The sequence below is a fragment of the Vanellus vanellus genome (genome assembly GCF_965231255.1).
Source record: "Vanellus vanellus genome assembly, chromosome: 20".
Lineage (NCBI taxonomy): Eukaryota > Metazoa > Chordata > Aves > Charadriiformes > Charadriidae > Vanellus > Vanellus vanellus.
In genome coordinates this window covers 5,308,006-5,325,963 of record NC_138925.1, presented here as the reverse complement: position 1 = coordinate 5,325,963, position 17,958 = coordinate 5,308,006, and the positions used below count along the sequence as shown (strand labels likewise).

At 38.5% G+C, this 17,958-nt stretch overlaps 1 protein-coding gene across 2 annotated transcripts in view; it reads left to right on the top strand.

Annotated features, from left to right (window-relative positions):
• The window catches only part of UBE4B (ubiquitination factor E4B), a 42,166-nt gene that overhangs the window by 2,548 nt on the left and 21,660 nt on the right, over positions 1-17,958 (top strand). The window contains exons 2-8 of one of the 2 annotated variants that reach the window (XM_082493631.1): positions 3,643-3,829; positions 8,671-8,806; positions 9,350-9,437; positions 11,987-12,131; positions 12,973-13,201; positions 13,658-14,068; positions 14,947-15,060. In XM_082493631.1, the coding sequence (XP_082349757.1) occupies positions 3,643-3,829; positions 8,671-8,806; positions 9,350-9,437; positions 11,987-12,131; positions 12,973-13,201; positions 13,658-14,068; positions 14,947-15,060 (1,310 nt within the window). The remainder of the gene's footprint in view (positions 1-3,642; positions 3,830-8,670; positions 8,807-9,349; positions 9,438-11,986; positions 12,132-12,972; positions 13,202-13,657; positions 14,069-14,946; positions 15,061-17,958) is intronic. The other variant, XM_082493630.1, reaches the window with a different exon arrangement.

Genomic DNA, 17,958 nt, shown 5'->3' with positions numbered 1-17,958 from the left:
CAGCTTAGTGTTTTCTGAACATAGAACATAACCAGTGTCACCAGAAAATGAACCATTTCTTAGACCAATTTAATGTGAATACAAGAAAGATAAAGTATCCATTCAAATCACCCTTTATTGTAGAGGTTTGGAGCTCTTCTATGAGTATTGTAGAATAAAAAATTTCCTTAGAGTGTCTCTAAGCAGTTGCCACTAGAGCAGATGTTGATACAGAATTTTTTTTTTTAACTGAGAGTGTGTGAGCCTGAGGCACCAGTCTTCCTAGATGTATTTCTATTGGTCTGCTGCAAAATTAAATTCAGTTGACTGTATTTATCAGGTGCTATTTTTACATTGTGTGTGGTAGTGTGTCCAGCTAACAGATTTTAAGAACTCCAGTAAGATAAAAAAATGTATTTCTGAAAACTGCCATTCAAAGACACAGTCCACATCTGTCCAGCAAAAAATGTGCTAATTAAAAACCAGTGTGCTTTTCCATTCAACCAATTAGATTTTTTTATTAACCTTTTAAACTGTATATTACGGAGTTGTGTTCTGCAGGGAGGGTGGGCATTGTTTGTTCCATAGCCTACGTAATAATTAGTACCAGGTAACTTGTCACTGTTGGGTAATATAATGATACATAACTGCTTTGTCACTGTTGCAAGTACTTATTGGTGAAATCAAGGGCTGGGTATTATTGAGGTACCCTAAACTTTCCTAAAAAAATATTTTAAAAAACCCACCCCAGCTGTGTGTTTCTTCATGCTAATTTGGAGAGTCATTCAGTCTGAAATGAGAAGAGATGACTTTGAACTCCCACAATTCTGACAAATGTTATTTATGTTATGCGAAGGCGACAGGTTGGGGCCTCATTACTGTGCGAACAATCTCTGTCTGCCGAGTCCCCGTGTTGTGCCCTGAGTACGAAGCCGATCTTCCCTCCTCTTGATGCTCTTTAGTCTTAAGGCACACAGGAATTAACTGCACAGAATCTGTGCACCAGTTTTGTGCTGTGTGCTCAAACACCTCTTTCAGCTTGCACCTTTGCCTTTCTAGCATAATATTTTTTTTTCCTCTCTAAAGCTTTCTAATCTTCAGATCAAATTTCAGATTTCTGTGATAACTCTATGTAAATCTGGAGGAATATGACAGCTCAGGGTATCCAAGAACCAAATCTGGTCCTTTAACAATTGCTAAATGTACCTCAGTTGTGGAAGCTGTCTCAGTGAAAAAATATTCAGAGTTTATTTATATTTTAACGTTAATTTGTTCAGCAGTAAGGAAGATAAGTATAATTTGCCTATCAGCCTTAAAAGGGCAGGGAAAAATATTGCAATAACTTCAGGATCTTATCTAAAAGCAGCTTGGTGTCTGGGCAGGTTTCTTTGTTTCATGCCCCTTTTAGAATTTTTTTCAGGCCAGGTTACAGTCTGGGGGATTGGTCCATAAGAGAGTCGGGTGGTTGACAGACTGAGTGACAAATACAAGGCAGAAAGCTCATCTCAGCGCCCTCCTGTTTCAACAGCAGTGATTGCGGCTGGTTTTGATGTAACTTCAGCATTGATCTAGCCGGGCACTGTAGATGAAGGAATGCTGAATGGCACAAGTGACCTCAATTATCTGCTTGAAACTGGGAGATGATGAAGAGAGGTTTTGTGCAAATCGTACCTTGCGAGGGATATGATCTTATTTGAGTAATCAACGTTTGACTGTATTTGAGAATAAATTGATACATATATTAATTATTATCTATGCCTCTTTCTCCTCACATATTTCCTTCCTAGCACCAGATTTTGAACTAGCTAGCAAGAATGAATATGGAAAAGTTTCACATTTATTTTTCTTGCTTTTTACATAATTAATCTTCATCTTTCTCCCTCAGCCACTTCTGCATATATGGGCTGTTTGTGTGTGTGTATTTGTAGGTTTTTTTTCCCCTTCTATTCCTCCCCACCATTTCTTTATCTGAAAAACACGGTTATAGATCACTTGAATAGTAAGAAAACAGCTTTTAAAACTTTATTCAACCCCCTAATTCAAAGAGACTTCAATTCAGCTAGATTTTTTTACTGATAATAGTTTTGGTATAGCTTTGGGTGCTACGAACACTTTATTTGGATGCAGCAATAGGGAAAATGGATATGGGGCTGCGTACCTGACGTTTTCTGAGCTATGCCTCTGAGGGATGAAGTAGTCCTGTAGTTGGGTTTTTTTTTCAGACAGACAGATGAAAAATTAAGATATAAGTGGAGAAAAATTAAGGTATTTTTAAAAAACTTTTGAGACACCCTAATGGGTACAGCTTCTACTTATGGCAGAGCTAACCAATTTATTTATGCAATAAGCTCCCCGATTTTGCTCGATGAGGAGGAAGGATTAAGACATTCTACTCACAGCCTTTTTTTTTTTTTGTCTTAAGAACAAAAAAAAGAAAAGGCAATTTATTTTCTAGCTGCCTTCCATGTACATGTGGTGACACCTGTCATGGAGGGAGATGTAGTTCCAGACACTGTTTTCCCACAGTTTTTTGAAGTCTGATTTAATTTGATCTGTTCTTCTTCCTGTTGGAGTAGGTTTCACAGGCCATTAAATGACTACAGTAATGTAGCGTAGACATTGACTTGACATGGATCTTTTGTTCGCTCTTTCCCGTGCTTGGCAGTTCTTTAGGATTATGAGCAGAAATGAAAACTGATACATTGCATGCAATACAATGCTTGAGTATCATAACACAAACGGGGAATAACATGAATTGCTTATTTTTGCAGGGAGTGGACACCCTCAAATATGATACTTTTGTGCTGGGCCTATTTTGAGCTAACGGTGTATATTTTACGAACAGATCTTCTGAGGCAGCCTGTGATAATAGATAATGTCTTTCCTGGTTTTTTTTTTTTCTTTTTTTTACAGATTATGAGTTTTGTAAGTTTTGTCTATTTCTCGTGTACAATATTAGTGTTGTGTGGTCGCATGCTAATTTTAATAAATAGGTTCATAACAGTTTTCTGAAGTTGGATTTTGAAGGCTAATGCTTCTCTGTCTTACTAGCAACATGCCCAAACTGTGTTTTTAAATTGTGTGGTGGAATGTCTTTAGGTGATGAGGGGATATTACTTACTGTCTGTCTTTACTTCCCAAGATGCTTTTGTCCAGCAGATGAATTGTATATTTTTAATGTTGCAGGTCTGTTTCAGATTAACTCAGTCGTCTTTAATAACTTTGAACTGTATCTTCCTTTTTAGCACAGGTGTTTTTATTAGTATTATGTGGTGTGAAATTAAGGCAAAGGTCATGTTCATATTGTCCCTTTTATCAGATTAATGCAGTTTGTTTCATCAAGTGCCAAAATAGATGGGGAGGAGCATTACAGGTTTTGAAATTGCTGAGCAGTAAATATTAAACTTGTCTTACACAACCGTTTGAGGGGCAAACACGGCATTCTCCAGTGCAAATGGCTTTCCAAGGCAGCAAATGCGAGAGAGGGCAGCAAGACTCAGCTCTATTTAGCAGGTTATCAAGAAATCTGCTCTATTCGCAGTCTCACCGGAGCGAACGCCGCTGCCGTGGAGGAGGCCAAAGGCAGCCACGGGGTGCGTGTGCATATGTACGTGCAAACGAACTTGTTCATTTGCTGTTTTGTATTTTAATTCCTTCGTGCAGATTCGTCGAAGGCGCCTTGCTCGGTTGGCAGGTGGACCATCTTCCCAGCCTTCTACGCCACTCACGTCACCGCAGAGAGAGACCCCACCAGGACCACCAGTAGTGGCACCAGCCCCGGGGCCATCCCATAGTCTCGGCTTAAATGTCCACAGTATGACCCCAGCTACCTCTCCAATCGGTGCATCAGGTAGGCTGGCACATCTGTGATGAAAATTATTATTGTATGTCTACTGAAAGTTATTATGCAACTCCTTATCTTTAGAACATGAACGCTATGACTGGCGTTATTTCTGCTGCTACTAAAAATTATTTTCGGAAAGAAACATTCTGAACTGGTGAATGAAGGTACTTTGCGTTTTCATTTTCCAAATAATAAATGGCCAGATACAGTTGTTTTCCAGGTATCGGTAAACTAAAGGCATTTAAAATATGGGTTACAAAAGCTTGGAGTTAGTAAAACAGTTTAATATTACAGAAAAGAAAGCCAAATCTGTCAAGGAGCCAGAAAAAACCCTTTTCAGTCTTGCAACATAGTTTTTATTGATTAGTTTCTAGGTAAGTTTTAGCAATCGGTCCCAAGTTCATTTTTGATCTTTAATTACCAGTTTTGGCACGATTAAAATTAGTAGGCTGTGAGTGTGCATTGTCCACATAAGAATAAAGTATTTGTTTTCTCCTTTGTATTATTTTGCCAATTTCACTGTTTACTGGAGTGAATTCAAAGAGGATGTGTACAAATGGTATTTATTTTAGAAGATACAAATAATACCCGATCTATTAAAATCAGACAAATCCAGAAAGCTCAGAAAGTTGGGGGGGTTGCTTTGTAGAGATGTGAAGACAATGTTCATATATATAATACCACTTTTGACCTAAGGAAAAAAAAGATTTATTTAAAATTGGATATCTTGGAAATCAAACAAATTGGCATGTTTTCCAGTATTGTTATCTTTATCTGAAAACTGAAATTGTATTGCATGTTGTGTAACTAAGCTAAGAGGTTCACAAACCCAATCTCAAAACAAATGTCAAGATTGTTTTAAACAGGTTTTCAATATCATAGAATCATTTAGGCTGGAAAAGACCCTTAAGATCATTGAGTCCAACCTTTTGATGTCCTTATATAGAGGCGCCCAAAACTGTACACAGTGCTCGAGGTGATTTCTAATTATTTGATAGGAATAATATTTTTTCCAGTGCTCCTTGATGCAGAATTCTGTATCTATTTCCGTATTTGCTTTTTGCAATTTTATGTTTTACCCTTTGGCAAGTACAGTAATTTACAAGCTTAAATCCTGTAATTGAATTACAGTGCTGTTCTGAAATACCCAGAAGTGACTCCTTCCTGTGAATTTTGTTGCCTTGTATCCAAAGCAGGACAGAGAAAAGCTATCAAAAGCATCCCCTGAGAAAAGCTCATTGCAGGTGGAATTTAACACTGTGTGTTGTCCTCATGATTATAGACAGCAAAGGTGACTTTTTTTTTTTTAATAATGCAGAGGTCACTCACTGTGTTCATTCAGGCTGTGGTTACATGACTATTTTAACGCATCTTAGGTCTGACTCTTGCTGAAAGGAGTATTTCCCACTGCCTCTCCCTCCGCTGTCCTTAGCGACTGCGTGGTGAAGTGGATCATGGACTTAAACCAGATGAAAACTAACCCAAGAAAAAGAAATGGTTAGTTTTCAAATAGATGAGGTCCTGATCGGTCTCTACTGCACAACTGTATTAACAATAATGCCAACAGAGCAGGAGGTGTGGAAATGTATATCTGGAGGTAGAAATGTTTGTGTATTGGCAGACAGGTTTATCATGGTTTGAAGTGGTCAGGTAGTGAAGATCTTAGATGAATTCTTAAAACGGAAGTCTCTATCTGTACTGGACAGTACCTAATTATACGGACTAGATTGTTTGATGACCAGAAACACAAGTTGCCTGGTCAGTATAGTGTTTGCCTCCTACAGTGCCATTCATGGCAGCAATTTAATAATGCATGTCTTTTTCACATGAGGGTAAGAGATACGGTTAAATTGGGGAACAGATCAGGGAAAAAATGTTCACAACTGATTACCTGCTGTATTTATTTAGCATAAATGAAGACTGAGCTGATGCTGTGTGGTTTGCAGGAGTTCCTTTGAGCAGTAGACTAAAATGACTGCAGAGGATTTTAATTCATTTGGACATACAGAGAGCAGCCCCAGCAGTGTAGTGTCCTTGTAAGCATCCATTTTTATAAGAAGTTATGGCATGGTGAGATCAGACTTACGCATCAATTTCATGGAGAATATGATCATTATTTTGTATGTATTTTTAAAATATTTTGGAAAGCTTAAAAACAAATCACGGCCACACACACTGGGTGTGTGGTCTTCATAATTTTTGCATGACTCTGTATGCTGTTGTGTTTCCTTTTCTTTTTTTTTTTTTTTTTTTTAAGGAAAACTGGAACTTCGGGTGTCAGGTGTTTTACTGTATACCTGATCCAGCAAAGTACAGATGGAACTGAATTCGGGAAGATTTGTTGTGAAAAGGTGGTAGGTAGGAGAGTGTGTTTGAAGAGGCCTGTTAATGAGAGCTGCAGTATAACGGTTAATAAAGTACATTTTCCTGGCAGAGGGAGTAAGAGCCCAAGGGAATGTAGAACAATGCCCTTCTTCACCCTGGTAAGCCATGCTTGCTCTAGTCCCTTTATCCACTGACATAGCTAGCTTTTGCTTTGGGAAGAGAGAGGAAGGACTCGAGGAAGACTGCCTCTTTATAATCAGTGCTGTACGGAAGGAAAACAAGGCTGTAACCGGGTATGTTAAACCAGCAGCATGCTGCAATACCCTGCTGAAGTCAGCCTTTCCCTGCCACGGACAGCGTATTTCTGCTGTGTGTTATCTCTAGGGGAACTACATCATTGAGGTTTTGCTTTTGAATGTTGCCTTTCTTTAACCTGATTGACCTGAGCAGCTATGCTTAATTCAGACACTATACGTGATACTTCTATATCCCTGGTTTTGTGGAGAAACTGTACTAGGCTTTGGGCCTGGGACTTGTGCAAGCACTTTCAGTGTCAAAGCTGTAATGTGCTTCACTGAAATTCTAGGACGGGAGGAAATAGACTGGAACTCTGAGGAAATAGAGTTTTTCTGCTTCCTGGGTGAAATCATTTGCAGACATTTAATCTTGGCAAATAGGTGGTTAAGTGAAATCTAACTTTTCTTGGAGGTTCTCAGTTCCTATTTCTATTCTTCTTTTCATACTGAAAACCTAAAGGGCTCAGGAATGTTGTTTGAATGTTGTTTATGAATGAATTAGAATACCCAGTTATAGCTGTAAAGTTATTAACCAAAGCATAGAAGCTTTGAACAAAACTGAGTAAAATTTACATTTAGCAAGTATTTTGTGATATGTGCAAGTTACGTATGCATTACCTTGAAGTGCTCTTAAATGTTTTTAGTTCTAAAACACAGGAGTTTGGACAATCTGCTTGTTAAATTCTTTTCTGAATACCAGTGAAAATTAATCTTACCTCATGCATCTTTTTCCGCTTTTTATTTGAAGATTTGAGTGTTTTCTGGGTACTGACTAATTTCCAGCCCAATACAAGGAGTGAAATACAAACTGTTTTTATACCCAGGGAAGTAAACCAGGAGTTTCAAAGCAGTAGAATGAAACCACATTTCCTGCCTTCCATGGTGAATATCTAGTTGTTCTTCAGCAAAATGTCTTCTAAATGGGATTTTTCTGCCTTCTGCAGTTTTGTTCCTGTAAAATTAATTGTTTAAAGATCTAGAAAAGCTTTGGGAAGGGTGCTTGAAAACAAACAGCTTGTGTCAAAGAGCATAATCCTGATTTGTTCTGTTTTGCTGCCCCCACTGTTAACATCAGAATGTGTTGCTGCCATAAATGTGGGACAAGCTTGCACTTTTCGGTAGTAACACTGAAATGCAGCCAGTGCTGGAATTTAAAAATAGGTTGTCAATCTGGTTTTACGCTTCTCACCTGAAACCTAATACTGTTTGGGGAATGTCTTGTTAACTGCAGGCAAAAGAACCCAAAGGAGTGAAATTCACTGCTGCTTTCTTTTTAAACGGAAAAATAATACCTTTTTTCTACTAGTTCTGTCTGTTTACTGACATGCAAATACCTGATATTGATAAAACTACAGTTGCAGCTTGTAATTAATGCTGCTTTATTATAAATCATGACTTCAGTGTCATGAGGCACAAATTTTAGGAATAGACTACACCTAAGAGCCCTCTCCTTTTAGATGTTTGTATAACTCGTTCAACTACCATTGTTGTTGAATGGAAGGCCTTTTCTGGATTGTTTGGAATTATGCGTATAATTTTCCTCCTACCATGCTAGTATCTAACACTTCTCTGCAGAAGTCTTCGTTGCAAAATGGATCCATCTGTTCATATCCTGACGCTCATCAGCCATGCTCCAAAGTCATTATATTGCTCTGCATTTGCTGGTGTTGCACTTATAAGCATCCAAGAAGTCCAATATGCACTTTTGTTCTTGTGGAGAAAAAAAGTTCCCGGTAAACTGTGGGAGGTTTTGTGGGAAGACTATCAGAACTCAGATTAGTTTAAGTCCTGTGTCCCCATCCCAAGTTAACTCCGTTGTAATCACCCAGCATGAATCCGATTCTGAATTCTGATAGGACTAACTTTAGAGGGGCTTTGACAAAAAATCTTAATATGTGGAGCAATCTTAGAAGAGATCAGTTTGCTAGTGCTTTTTGTTATTTTTTTTATGGGAGTGAATCTCTGAGTGTTTCATGGATGCAAATTTAGTTTTGTTCTCTGTTGTAATGCAGGTAAGCGTTCCTATGTTGCTGATGCAAGGGGAGGTAGAAAATGTGATTATCTGAAGTCAAATGTGAATATTATTAACACTTATTTCCTAATGCATTGCTAAGAATGCTTAAGAGCTGGATTGTAAAACAGTATTTCCTCTCCTTTTCCATCCAAGTGATTGTGTAGTGCCTTCTCATCTCTGTAGTAGTAATCTTGGTGGTGCCTTTTCTCTAGGAGTAGCCCACCGAAGCCAGAGCAGCGAAGGAGTGAGTTCACTCAGCAGTTCTCCATCTAACAGCCTTGAAACACAATCTCAGTCTCTCTCTCGGTCTCAGAGCATGGATATTGATAGTGTCTCCTGTGAGAAAAGGTAAAAAATGCAGCTTGTATAAGCCGGCAAATTTTGCACAATGCTAATCGACAAAACCACTTACACAGGAAAATATTCTGCCATTTCTCACTTCCAGCCCTGTTAATGCAGTAGGGTTAAATGCTTAAAAATGACACGCTGTTTAGACCACTGTAATACTTTTTCTAGTCTGATTTTAATGGGGATTCCTGACCTAAAGTGATAAAAGACAAAGCATTATCTTAGACATTAAGTGATGAGCGTGTCTGGTGGGGATAATGTAGCTACTCTATTTAAAAAAGAAAAGGTTGTGGGATGTGATAGCTGTGTGGTTTGTATTGCCTGCTGAAGAAATTTAGTATTGTGTTTCTTGAATTCAAAATAAATGTAATATGAGAAGCATTTATCTGCTAGGGGTCTTGATTGCCGTTTGTGCATATGGCTGTTGCTTTGGTTCTTGTCTGCTGTTTCTACTTAAGGCAACACTCCTTTAGTCAGCATCTTAGAGGACTGTCTGTTGCTTTCTACAAGTTAACAGGCTGCTTCTCTTCTTTCCATTTACAGTATGTCCCAGGTAGATGTGGATTCAGGAATTGAAAATATGGAGGTCGATGAGAATGATCGCAGAGAGAAAAGGAGTCTGACGGATAAGGTTAGTCTGTTTTACGTTGGCTGTTCTCTTCCAAACTATATGTATATGTTGCTGTAACATTGAGTTTCAGGATTTCATGGGAAAACCTGTTCAGACTATGCAGTTTGGGGTTAACAGTGCTGTGGTTTTGGTTTTCAGTGTAACGCATGCTTCTGTTATGTAAAAAGTTAACTTTATTTTATAAAGACTTCACCTCAGACTTCGCTTATATTGTTTTCCCTCACTGATGTAGCCTTATGTGGCTGCAGCTTTGCAATCTGTAACGTTCCTGGGACTTGCCTTGCATCTTCTTCTTTCTCAAAGGGGGCAATGTTGATTTTTGAAGAAATTTCTTTACTAGAACTGTGTGTGGTAAGTGTTCAAATAGCAGAATAGAAACAGCAACAAAGGATTTAGGATGGAATAGTGATGCAGAGTTTTAGCTTGCAATTTCAGTTATCTCTGTATTTTGAGTACATGCTTTCGAGAGGGTGGAACTAGCCCTCAGGTGTCATCTGTGAATGATTTCTTTGCTGCATTTCCTCATAAAAATTTGTGGCAAGGAAAAAAGTCAAAACTTCCAATATCAAAGGTGCATTTCAATTGTCTCAAATTGGGTCATGAATTATATTTGAAAACTCTGAAGAAAATGTTTTGTGTTATATCCTACAACAAAGTGACCTATTAATGCTCAGATCTATTTTTTTAATACATAGTAGGCCTGAAGAACTATTTAAGACACTTCTGAAGATTGTTGCAGCTTATTTTTGCAGCATTTAGCGGTCTACTAACAAAGTACCGCTTCAAATGTTTTGTATGCTGAAGTTACATAGCACTCTATGTAATAAGATTTTCTTCTTAATGATATTATAAAAAAAAAGAATATTAGCTATCAAGGTTTGGTCAGGTGGTAGAACTCTTTAAAGCAGAAAAAGCAAGCAAATACAAAGCTCTAATTCACTCCTAAAATTGTCATCTTTGTCATTTCATTTTAAGGCCCACGTGAAATAAAGCCATAAAGAAATGGGACATCAGTGTAGTGGAGAGAAGTTTCTACAACAATTCTTGCAGTGCTCATTAGATGTCTTTTATTCCTGCACTGTCACTAATAAGGCCTGTTGGCGAAAGCCTGGCTTAAAGCCATGTAGCAATATCCCCGCCGCAGAATCCTCTCCAATCAATCCCTAGCTGGAGGTCAGGCAGTCGGGCAGCTTGTGTTGTGCTGCTGTGAAATAAAGAGCTTGGAATCATGGGCAGTCTTGAAGGGGAGGGGACATAACCAGTGGAAAGTAAAAGAAAGCTTTGCAAACCTGGTTCAATTCCTCATTTGGGGACCCCAAATGAGTTAAGTGGATCGGAGACAGTGGAGTCCTCATTTGTGAGCAAAGAGAGAAGAAAAAAAAAAAGAAAAGGGTACCATGCTGGTAGTTGCTGGAAATCTCTGAATCTAGAATTACCTGGTGGCAATTATGTGGTCTTGAATTTAAAAGAAAAAAGGGATCTTTTTAGTGGCAACCTTGTTTTTTTCAGTCTGCTTTTTTTCTTCTCATTGACTTATTTTTTAGTAAAAGAGTAATACTATCTCAAGAATTATGATACACAGCAGTACAACGTGCACTTGTATTAGTCAAATGTCAGAAATTTTTTTTGTGTCTAGGAAACATACAACTCTCGCAGGAGAACTCTTACAGGAAATTAGCCTCAAAACTAAAACTTTTCCATCTTTGAAGTTCTGTGGAGCTGAATTGTCTGCTTTGTGTATTACGTTGCTTTTTTCCATGTTGGTAGAAGAGTGCAGGGGATGACAGAGATATGTCACTGGCTTGTCACGTATGTTTTGGAAATATGTTTAAATGCTACCTCTCCTCACATTGCAGGAGTAATTACTTGAGTTTTATTTTTTGGTGTTCCACCATTTTTACAGGTGCACACTCAAAGCTGCCTTAGGACTGCAAGAACCCTTCCATTTGACCTTTGCTAGCCACTTATGTGGTAGCATTCTTTTTAGAGAAAACTAGTTTTTCATTTTGAGCACAGTTTAAGTGATGTTCCTGGTTTGGAAGAAAGGGGAACGAGGCAATTCTTGAGTCTTTTCTCCTGTCCTGACATTTTCAAGTGAAAGATGTCTTTATCTTGGGCAAAGATTTGAAAGCAGGAAAGTCTTGGGGAAGCTCACTCCTTCCTGTGCTTTCATTTTTACAAGAAACTCTTTAGAATACCTGTGCATAATGAAAAGTTGAATCATGAGTTAATTCCTTAAAGGAGAAATCATAGGTATCTTGGTTAAATTTCCCTTTGTATTACACTATTTTTGAATGTTTTTTGAGAATTTGCTTCCTACTAGATTTGTGTATTTCTGCTACATCTTTTCTGCATCTCTTTTGTGTTTCTTCAGAGTTTTCCAAATAAATTTTGACAAACACTTCTATATTCCTTTATACACGTAGAAAATCTGCTGTTAAGAGTTAGTCTGAAGCCTTTTAAAGAAGACCTGCATCTGATAAAATTGTGACTTGACTCATACAGTTGCATATAAGTTAATTTTTTTTTTTAACCCCCCCCCAACCAAGGAACCTCTGTCTGGGTCTGAAGTATCTGAGGAGCAAGCTTTACAGCTGGTCTGTAAGATCTTCAGAGTTTCTTGGAAGGACCGAGACAGAGATGTTATCTTCCTGAATTCACTCTCTGCCCAGTTTAAACAGAACCCAAAGGAGGGTACGTATCTGAACTGTTATCATTGTTAGGGATTGTTTAGTTGAGTGACATGTTCCCTACTCGTGTTTGTAGCTTTTTGGCTCTTTGCTATAATGCCAGAGCCACCTACTACTGGTCTTTGCTTGATTTCAGCATCTGCTATTGGCAGATGTAGCAGGAAATAGAATCGCCAAAAGGAACATGGAACCGATTGGTCCATAGCTCCTGTTTCAGTTGATTGCCGTGCTCTTGTTGGTTGTTTTCTGTTGTCAAACTAGTCTGCTGATATTGCAGTGTTGCTGGATTTTTTTTTTTTTGAAACATTTTACTGACTTAAAGGGTTGTCTTGCATCATAATAGACACTTAGCAGTTAATTTGATAAGCTAAGAATTCCTGCTTATTTTATAAAACAAATTATATTTTGTCAGCTATAAAGTATGACCAAATTAAAAATTATTATTTTATGTGTGGGCATACGTGGGGTGGGGCTTATGCGTGCACATGTTTTTCTTCCTTTCTTTGACACAACTTGCCCAACTCAACAGCAGGGTGGGAAAATTTAAGAGGGACAGACAAGACAACTTTAATAATCAACAATAACAACATTAGGTCATTTCTAATCTTTTGTATTTCCCATAAGAGTTATATTTTTTGTGTCGCTGTCATTCCAGAACCTAGTTAATATAGACAGTGTGATAGTTATGAATGTGTCAGTCTATTGTTCTTGCCAAAAGCAGCACTTGATTCACAGAAGTAAATTACTGTCCTTTTCAGTTGAAAGCTCTGATAATGTTTACATCTCTTGACAGCTGTGTAGATGAAGACAGTAGGGGAGGATACTAACTCTCTTATTCTTAACAGTGTTTTCAGATTTTAAGGACTTAATTGGGCAGATTTTGATGGAAGTGCTGATGATGTCCACCCAGTCGAGGGATGAAAACCCGTTTGCTAGCCTGACAGCTACATCGCAACCAATTGCTGCAGCTGCCCGGTCTCCTGACAGAAGCCTGATGTTAAACATGGGCTCCAACCCAGGAAGCAGCCCTATGTTCTGTAATGTGGGCTCCTTTGGTTCCAGTTCATTATCCAGGTGACTTCTGATTATAACTGAGTACCGATTTCGCTTGAATACCTATTAGTAGACTAGGGGAGAGAGAGGGGCATAGAAACGTCCCAAGAACAATAAATAGAATAGATTTTTAAAGTTCTTCACTCTTTTTCACATGAATGTCCCTCCATTTCACCATTTTTGATTACGTTGCCATGGCTAGAAGTGTATTTGACAGGTTACAGCCGCGTAGCTGGTTCCTTCTGAGAAGTATCCCTAACTTGCATTGGTGAAGGCTATGACCCTTAATTTAAGTGTAGATTGTGACAGAGTAACATTAATAAAATGGAATAACGTGTGTGAGCTGCAGAATTATTGCAGTAGAATCATCAGAAGGGCAAGGGCTTCTCTTGCTCATTTTAATTTTTTCACCCTTTTTCTGCATATCCTAAATCATTGCTTTTTTTTTTTTTTCTTTTTCCCCTGTAACTGGTTTAGTCTCTATGGGACTAGTCCAGCTCCTACTACCAATTTCACAAGCTATGTACCAATGACTGGTTCATCTCTTACCCCACCAGCCAGTTCAGTTGCCACTCCATCTGTGCCTTCCATTACTGTCAGCTCTCACCTCACAGCAACAAGCCCTTCCTGGATGCAGCCTTCCTCTCCGAGGTACCGGCCATACACTGTTGCCCATTCTGGAGGCTTTTCAGCTTCTTCCATCCCGCGTTCCTTGAATATTTCCATCCCATCTAGTTCACCAAGTCCTCCAGCCATGGCTGCTAGCCCTCCGGCCATGCCAGTCATCTCATCCAGACAGAGACCCACAACCATGGGTCCACCTTTGTTTACTGCTTCACCCAGTACCTTGCGCAGGCGTTCTTCTTTACTGAACAGGATTCCTTCTAGGTATTTCACAAGAACAAAAGAGTGTGTTTAATGTGTGCCGTGTAGGGTGTGGCATAATCGTGCAATTTGGAAGAACTTATGTTTGTGCTGAGCTCACCCTACTTACCCCGAGTTGATTTCTGCGTTTTGGTTTGTACTAATACATTGACTTGCTAACAAGCCATCTTTGACAAAATCTCAAACCTGCTTCTGCAAACATTTGAAGTGTAATGTAATTGTTTTACAGGTAGCAATATTGTTTTAATTTCTTCCTCTTCTTACATCCATTCCAGTTAAACAATTAGCTTTCTGTTCGGGTCCTACTTCTGGATAGTAAACCAAACAGACCTCCTGCTTTGAAGTCAGTTTTCTCAGTAGGGTTTTAGTAGATTTGTTGAAAGCTGTTACTTGCTGGGCTGCGTTAGATTTGATTCCCTAGTGCATAGATTTAAATTACAGATTAAACTATTTCAGTGTGCCAAGCCAAGTACGGCTGCATTTTCTCCGTTGGCTGCTCCTGGAATCCCCAGTCCCTGCAGGAGGGAGAAACGAGTACGTGGGCTTTTGAGACCACTGCTTTAAAGTTCAGTAGCTTAGAACTGTAATACGCATTATTCAGTCATGTCTGAGCATTCCCACATCAGCCATAATTTTTATTATGTCTCCAAAATTCTTTTCAAATTTTTGGTGTGTGAATATGTGGTGTTTTGATATGTGAATAACTTGTAGTAGTGTAATAGAGCATGTTAGTATAGTCTTGGATTTTACTAACATGGAGTTACCTGTTGTCTGCATGTTTAGAGAAGATGATTTTTGGTAGACTTAGAAAGAGAAGCTACCATTTCCTTTTCCTTTTGGCTTAAAAAATCTGATGGCCTTTTTCATTTTTGTTGTGGTAGTATATACGACAACCCTTTCTCCCTCCTCCTTCTTGCCGTTTCTGATGTGTCTGAGGACAGTAGTGATGAAGAAAATGAAGATGATGATTTTTCTTGTGTCCAGTTTGGGTCCAGGTATTGGAGACAGAGAATGTAACCTGCATGTTTGGTTGCTTAGGAACTAACAGTCTGCGTAGTGTCAAGTGTTCTTCAAAGTAACTTGGGAAATGACTAAAGCCAAGGAGGTGACTTGGATGGGGTTTTAAGATGGGGTGTAAACATGGATAATGAATGCTAGTTAGCTCTTTTTTGAAGACATGACTAAGATACAGTAAATGTTAATCATACTGCCTTGAAGGTTTAACGAGCATGGTTTCTGAAACGATGTTTGAGTGGAACTCCTCATGGACTATACGAGTAGAAGGAATATTATTCACCCGTGGTTGTAGTTTTAAAACCAGTGGTACATCATGTGCATGTTTTCCTAGGAAAAATTAGAAAATGAGGACAAATGTTAGTGTGTAGGAAAAAGATACGGTGGCAAATAGCCAGCTGATGCAAACGGCGTGACTTTGTTGAAGACTCATTGCTGCTTGACAGCTGAGGATCACTCCTCTAGCCTGTAAAGATAATACACCTGAAAGTTTAAACTGGTCCTTTGACGTGGTGAGTAGTAGAGGCTGACACAGTGGGAACAGCCAAGAATGGAGGGAGAAAAGCAGAATATTTTTACAGTAAAACAGAGACTTGCTAATTGTATAGCAAAGCCCTTTCATTTGCGTGACATTGATACGTGAAAGCAAAATGAGAATTGATGTTAGTGAGTACTGTTTGGAAGCTAGCCAGGTAGCTGTGCAAAAAAACCTGCAGAACAGCGGATATGCCAAGGGGAAAAAAAAAAAAAAAAGCTTTTGGAAATGTAAATGCAGTGTAGGATCTTCTCTAGTTTTACATTCCATTACAGAGTAATGCTGCAATGTCTTGGCTGATACAGAAATGTTTTCCTATTAAGACTGAGGTTTTGGTGTGAAAAATGAGCAGCCCTCCTACAAAACTGTCATATCCAAGTGATTTGTTTTCTTTATTAGTCTGTTGGTGAAAATGATTCGTTTCTTTCTTTTCCCATTAAAACTTAACATTTATCAGCTTCATCACGCACACCAACATTTCCAAAGAAATGGCCCATTCTTTTGTGTCAACCCAAATTGGAGAAAGGAGTAAATGTTTTATATAAACCATGTGTATTTTAGGAAGACTTTTCTGAAAAGTGATACTTCTGTAGTCCTTTTCTGTGAGCGTTCAGACCCCTGACTATGATTGACAGTAGTTCTGAGGTGGCCTAGGGCTGGCCACGTAGACTAATAGAGCCAGTTAGAATTTTCATAACAAAATGAGAGTTTTAAAAACTACATGCATGTTGAACAACTGGGAGGAAAAAATTGTTCCTCAAAGACTTTCAGTCCCCTTTGAAGTATTTTAGTTACAGCAAAAGTCGGGGGAAATCTAATTGCTTGAGCCTTCTAAAACTAAGCTGGGTCAAGACTTTAGGAAGTATCTTGTGATGTCGGGGAACGCCCCAAAAGACTTGGTATGAGATGATCTTTTTCCCCACTGGCTTTTCTGTCTGTGACTGTTCCTGTGGTAAGTTGGGACCCTGCTGCTGAAGTCAGACTGTTAGCTAGAACACCTTCCGACAGCATCTCCTCTTTTCCATTCCAGTCTAATTTCAGGAGAGTGAACTTGATAACACAGGTCTAGGGTTTTTGGGTACATGGAATTTAGGATTATTTTTCCCCACTGTTTTGTTTAATTCTTACCCTGTTGGCAGTGACTGTACAATTATGCAACAACATGCATTCTGAAAATACCAAGGTGTTCTATGATTCAATATGTGCATGAAGGATGAGCTTTGCATTAGAATAATTTCAGTTACTGCTGCAGTGAAATCATTATCAGTATGACTAACTATAAAGTAGTAGGGTTTTTTATATAAATTGATGTTTTTAAAAGGGTAATTTTTAAGCTGAATGTGAGAAGTTAAGAGGTTTAAAAGAGAGACTACAGAAAGGAAAATGTGTGTATGCTTTCATGGTTATGGAGTACTATTTTAATAGAGCTATGTTTTACATGGATTAGTTTTAATCGAATAATTGAAAACACATTCTTTCTGCAAAAAGAGGTTGTTGCTGTTAGAAGTTATGTTTCTTAACGCGCTGAGCTACCAGATGCTTAGCAGTAATAACCTTTCCCTGCTTTATTGGCTGGACTGTAAAGCTTGCACAATAGATTTGTACAACGTGAATATTAAAAAGTAAATTATTTTACAGTTTAAAAGGAAATTCCAACTTTGACACAGTTTGTAGTTTTAAACATGCTTTTACAAAACTGCATTTAAGGAAACAAATACTCTTATTTTCCAGTTTAAGATCTGGGGCTTATAAATTGGTCTTCATTTAAATCCACTCTTGCTGTACACAGACTTTTCTTTGAGGAATAGCAGTAGACCATCCACATAACTGCTATTTTTTAAATTCCATTTACATAAAGTGAATATATCTTGCCTTAATTGCCTTCTGTAAAATGAGGATTTAGCTTTTAATTAGCTTTACCAAGCTGTTATGTAGAGAGGAATTCTGTTGCGATAACAAGTCTGAGATTGAGAGTTGTGAGGTCTGATCTTGCTTCCATTTCTCTCTCAAGTGTGGATTTAGTTTACAATATCAGTGTTTCCCCCCTCCCCCTCGGCTGTGCTATTTAATGAAATGGCATATTTTACTAAGGGAATTGAAATGAACGGCGTTGGAGTTAAATGATCTTTAATGTGAAAATTTTAAAAGGAACAGTTGATTTTGATGTATTGCCTCCTGTTTTATTCTCCTTCTGTAGAATATGGACAGTGACTGTCCGTAGCCCTGTCTGTCAGCCAAGGTCTCGTCTCTGCAGGGGGAGGATTTTGCGTTCCCTGGGTTGGTTAACGCTAACCGCGATGATGGCACTTCTGCCCTTTTGAATGCTGTGTGCAGAGACTGTGCA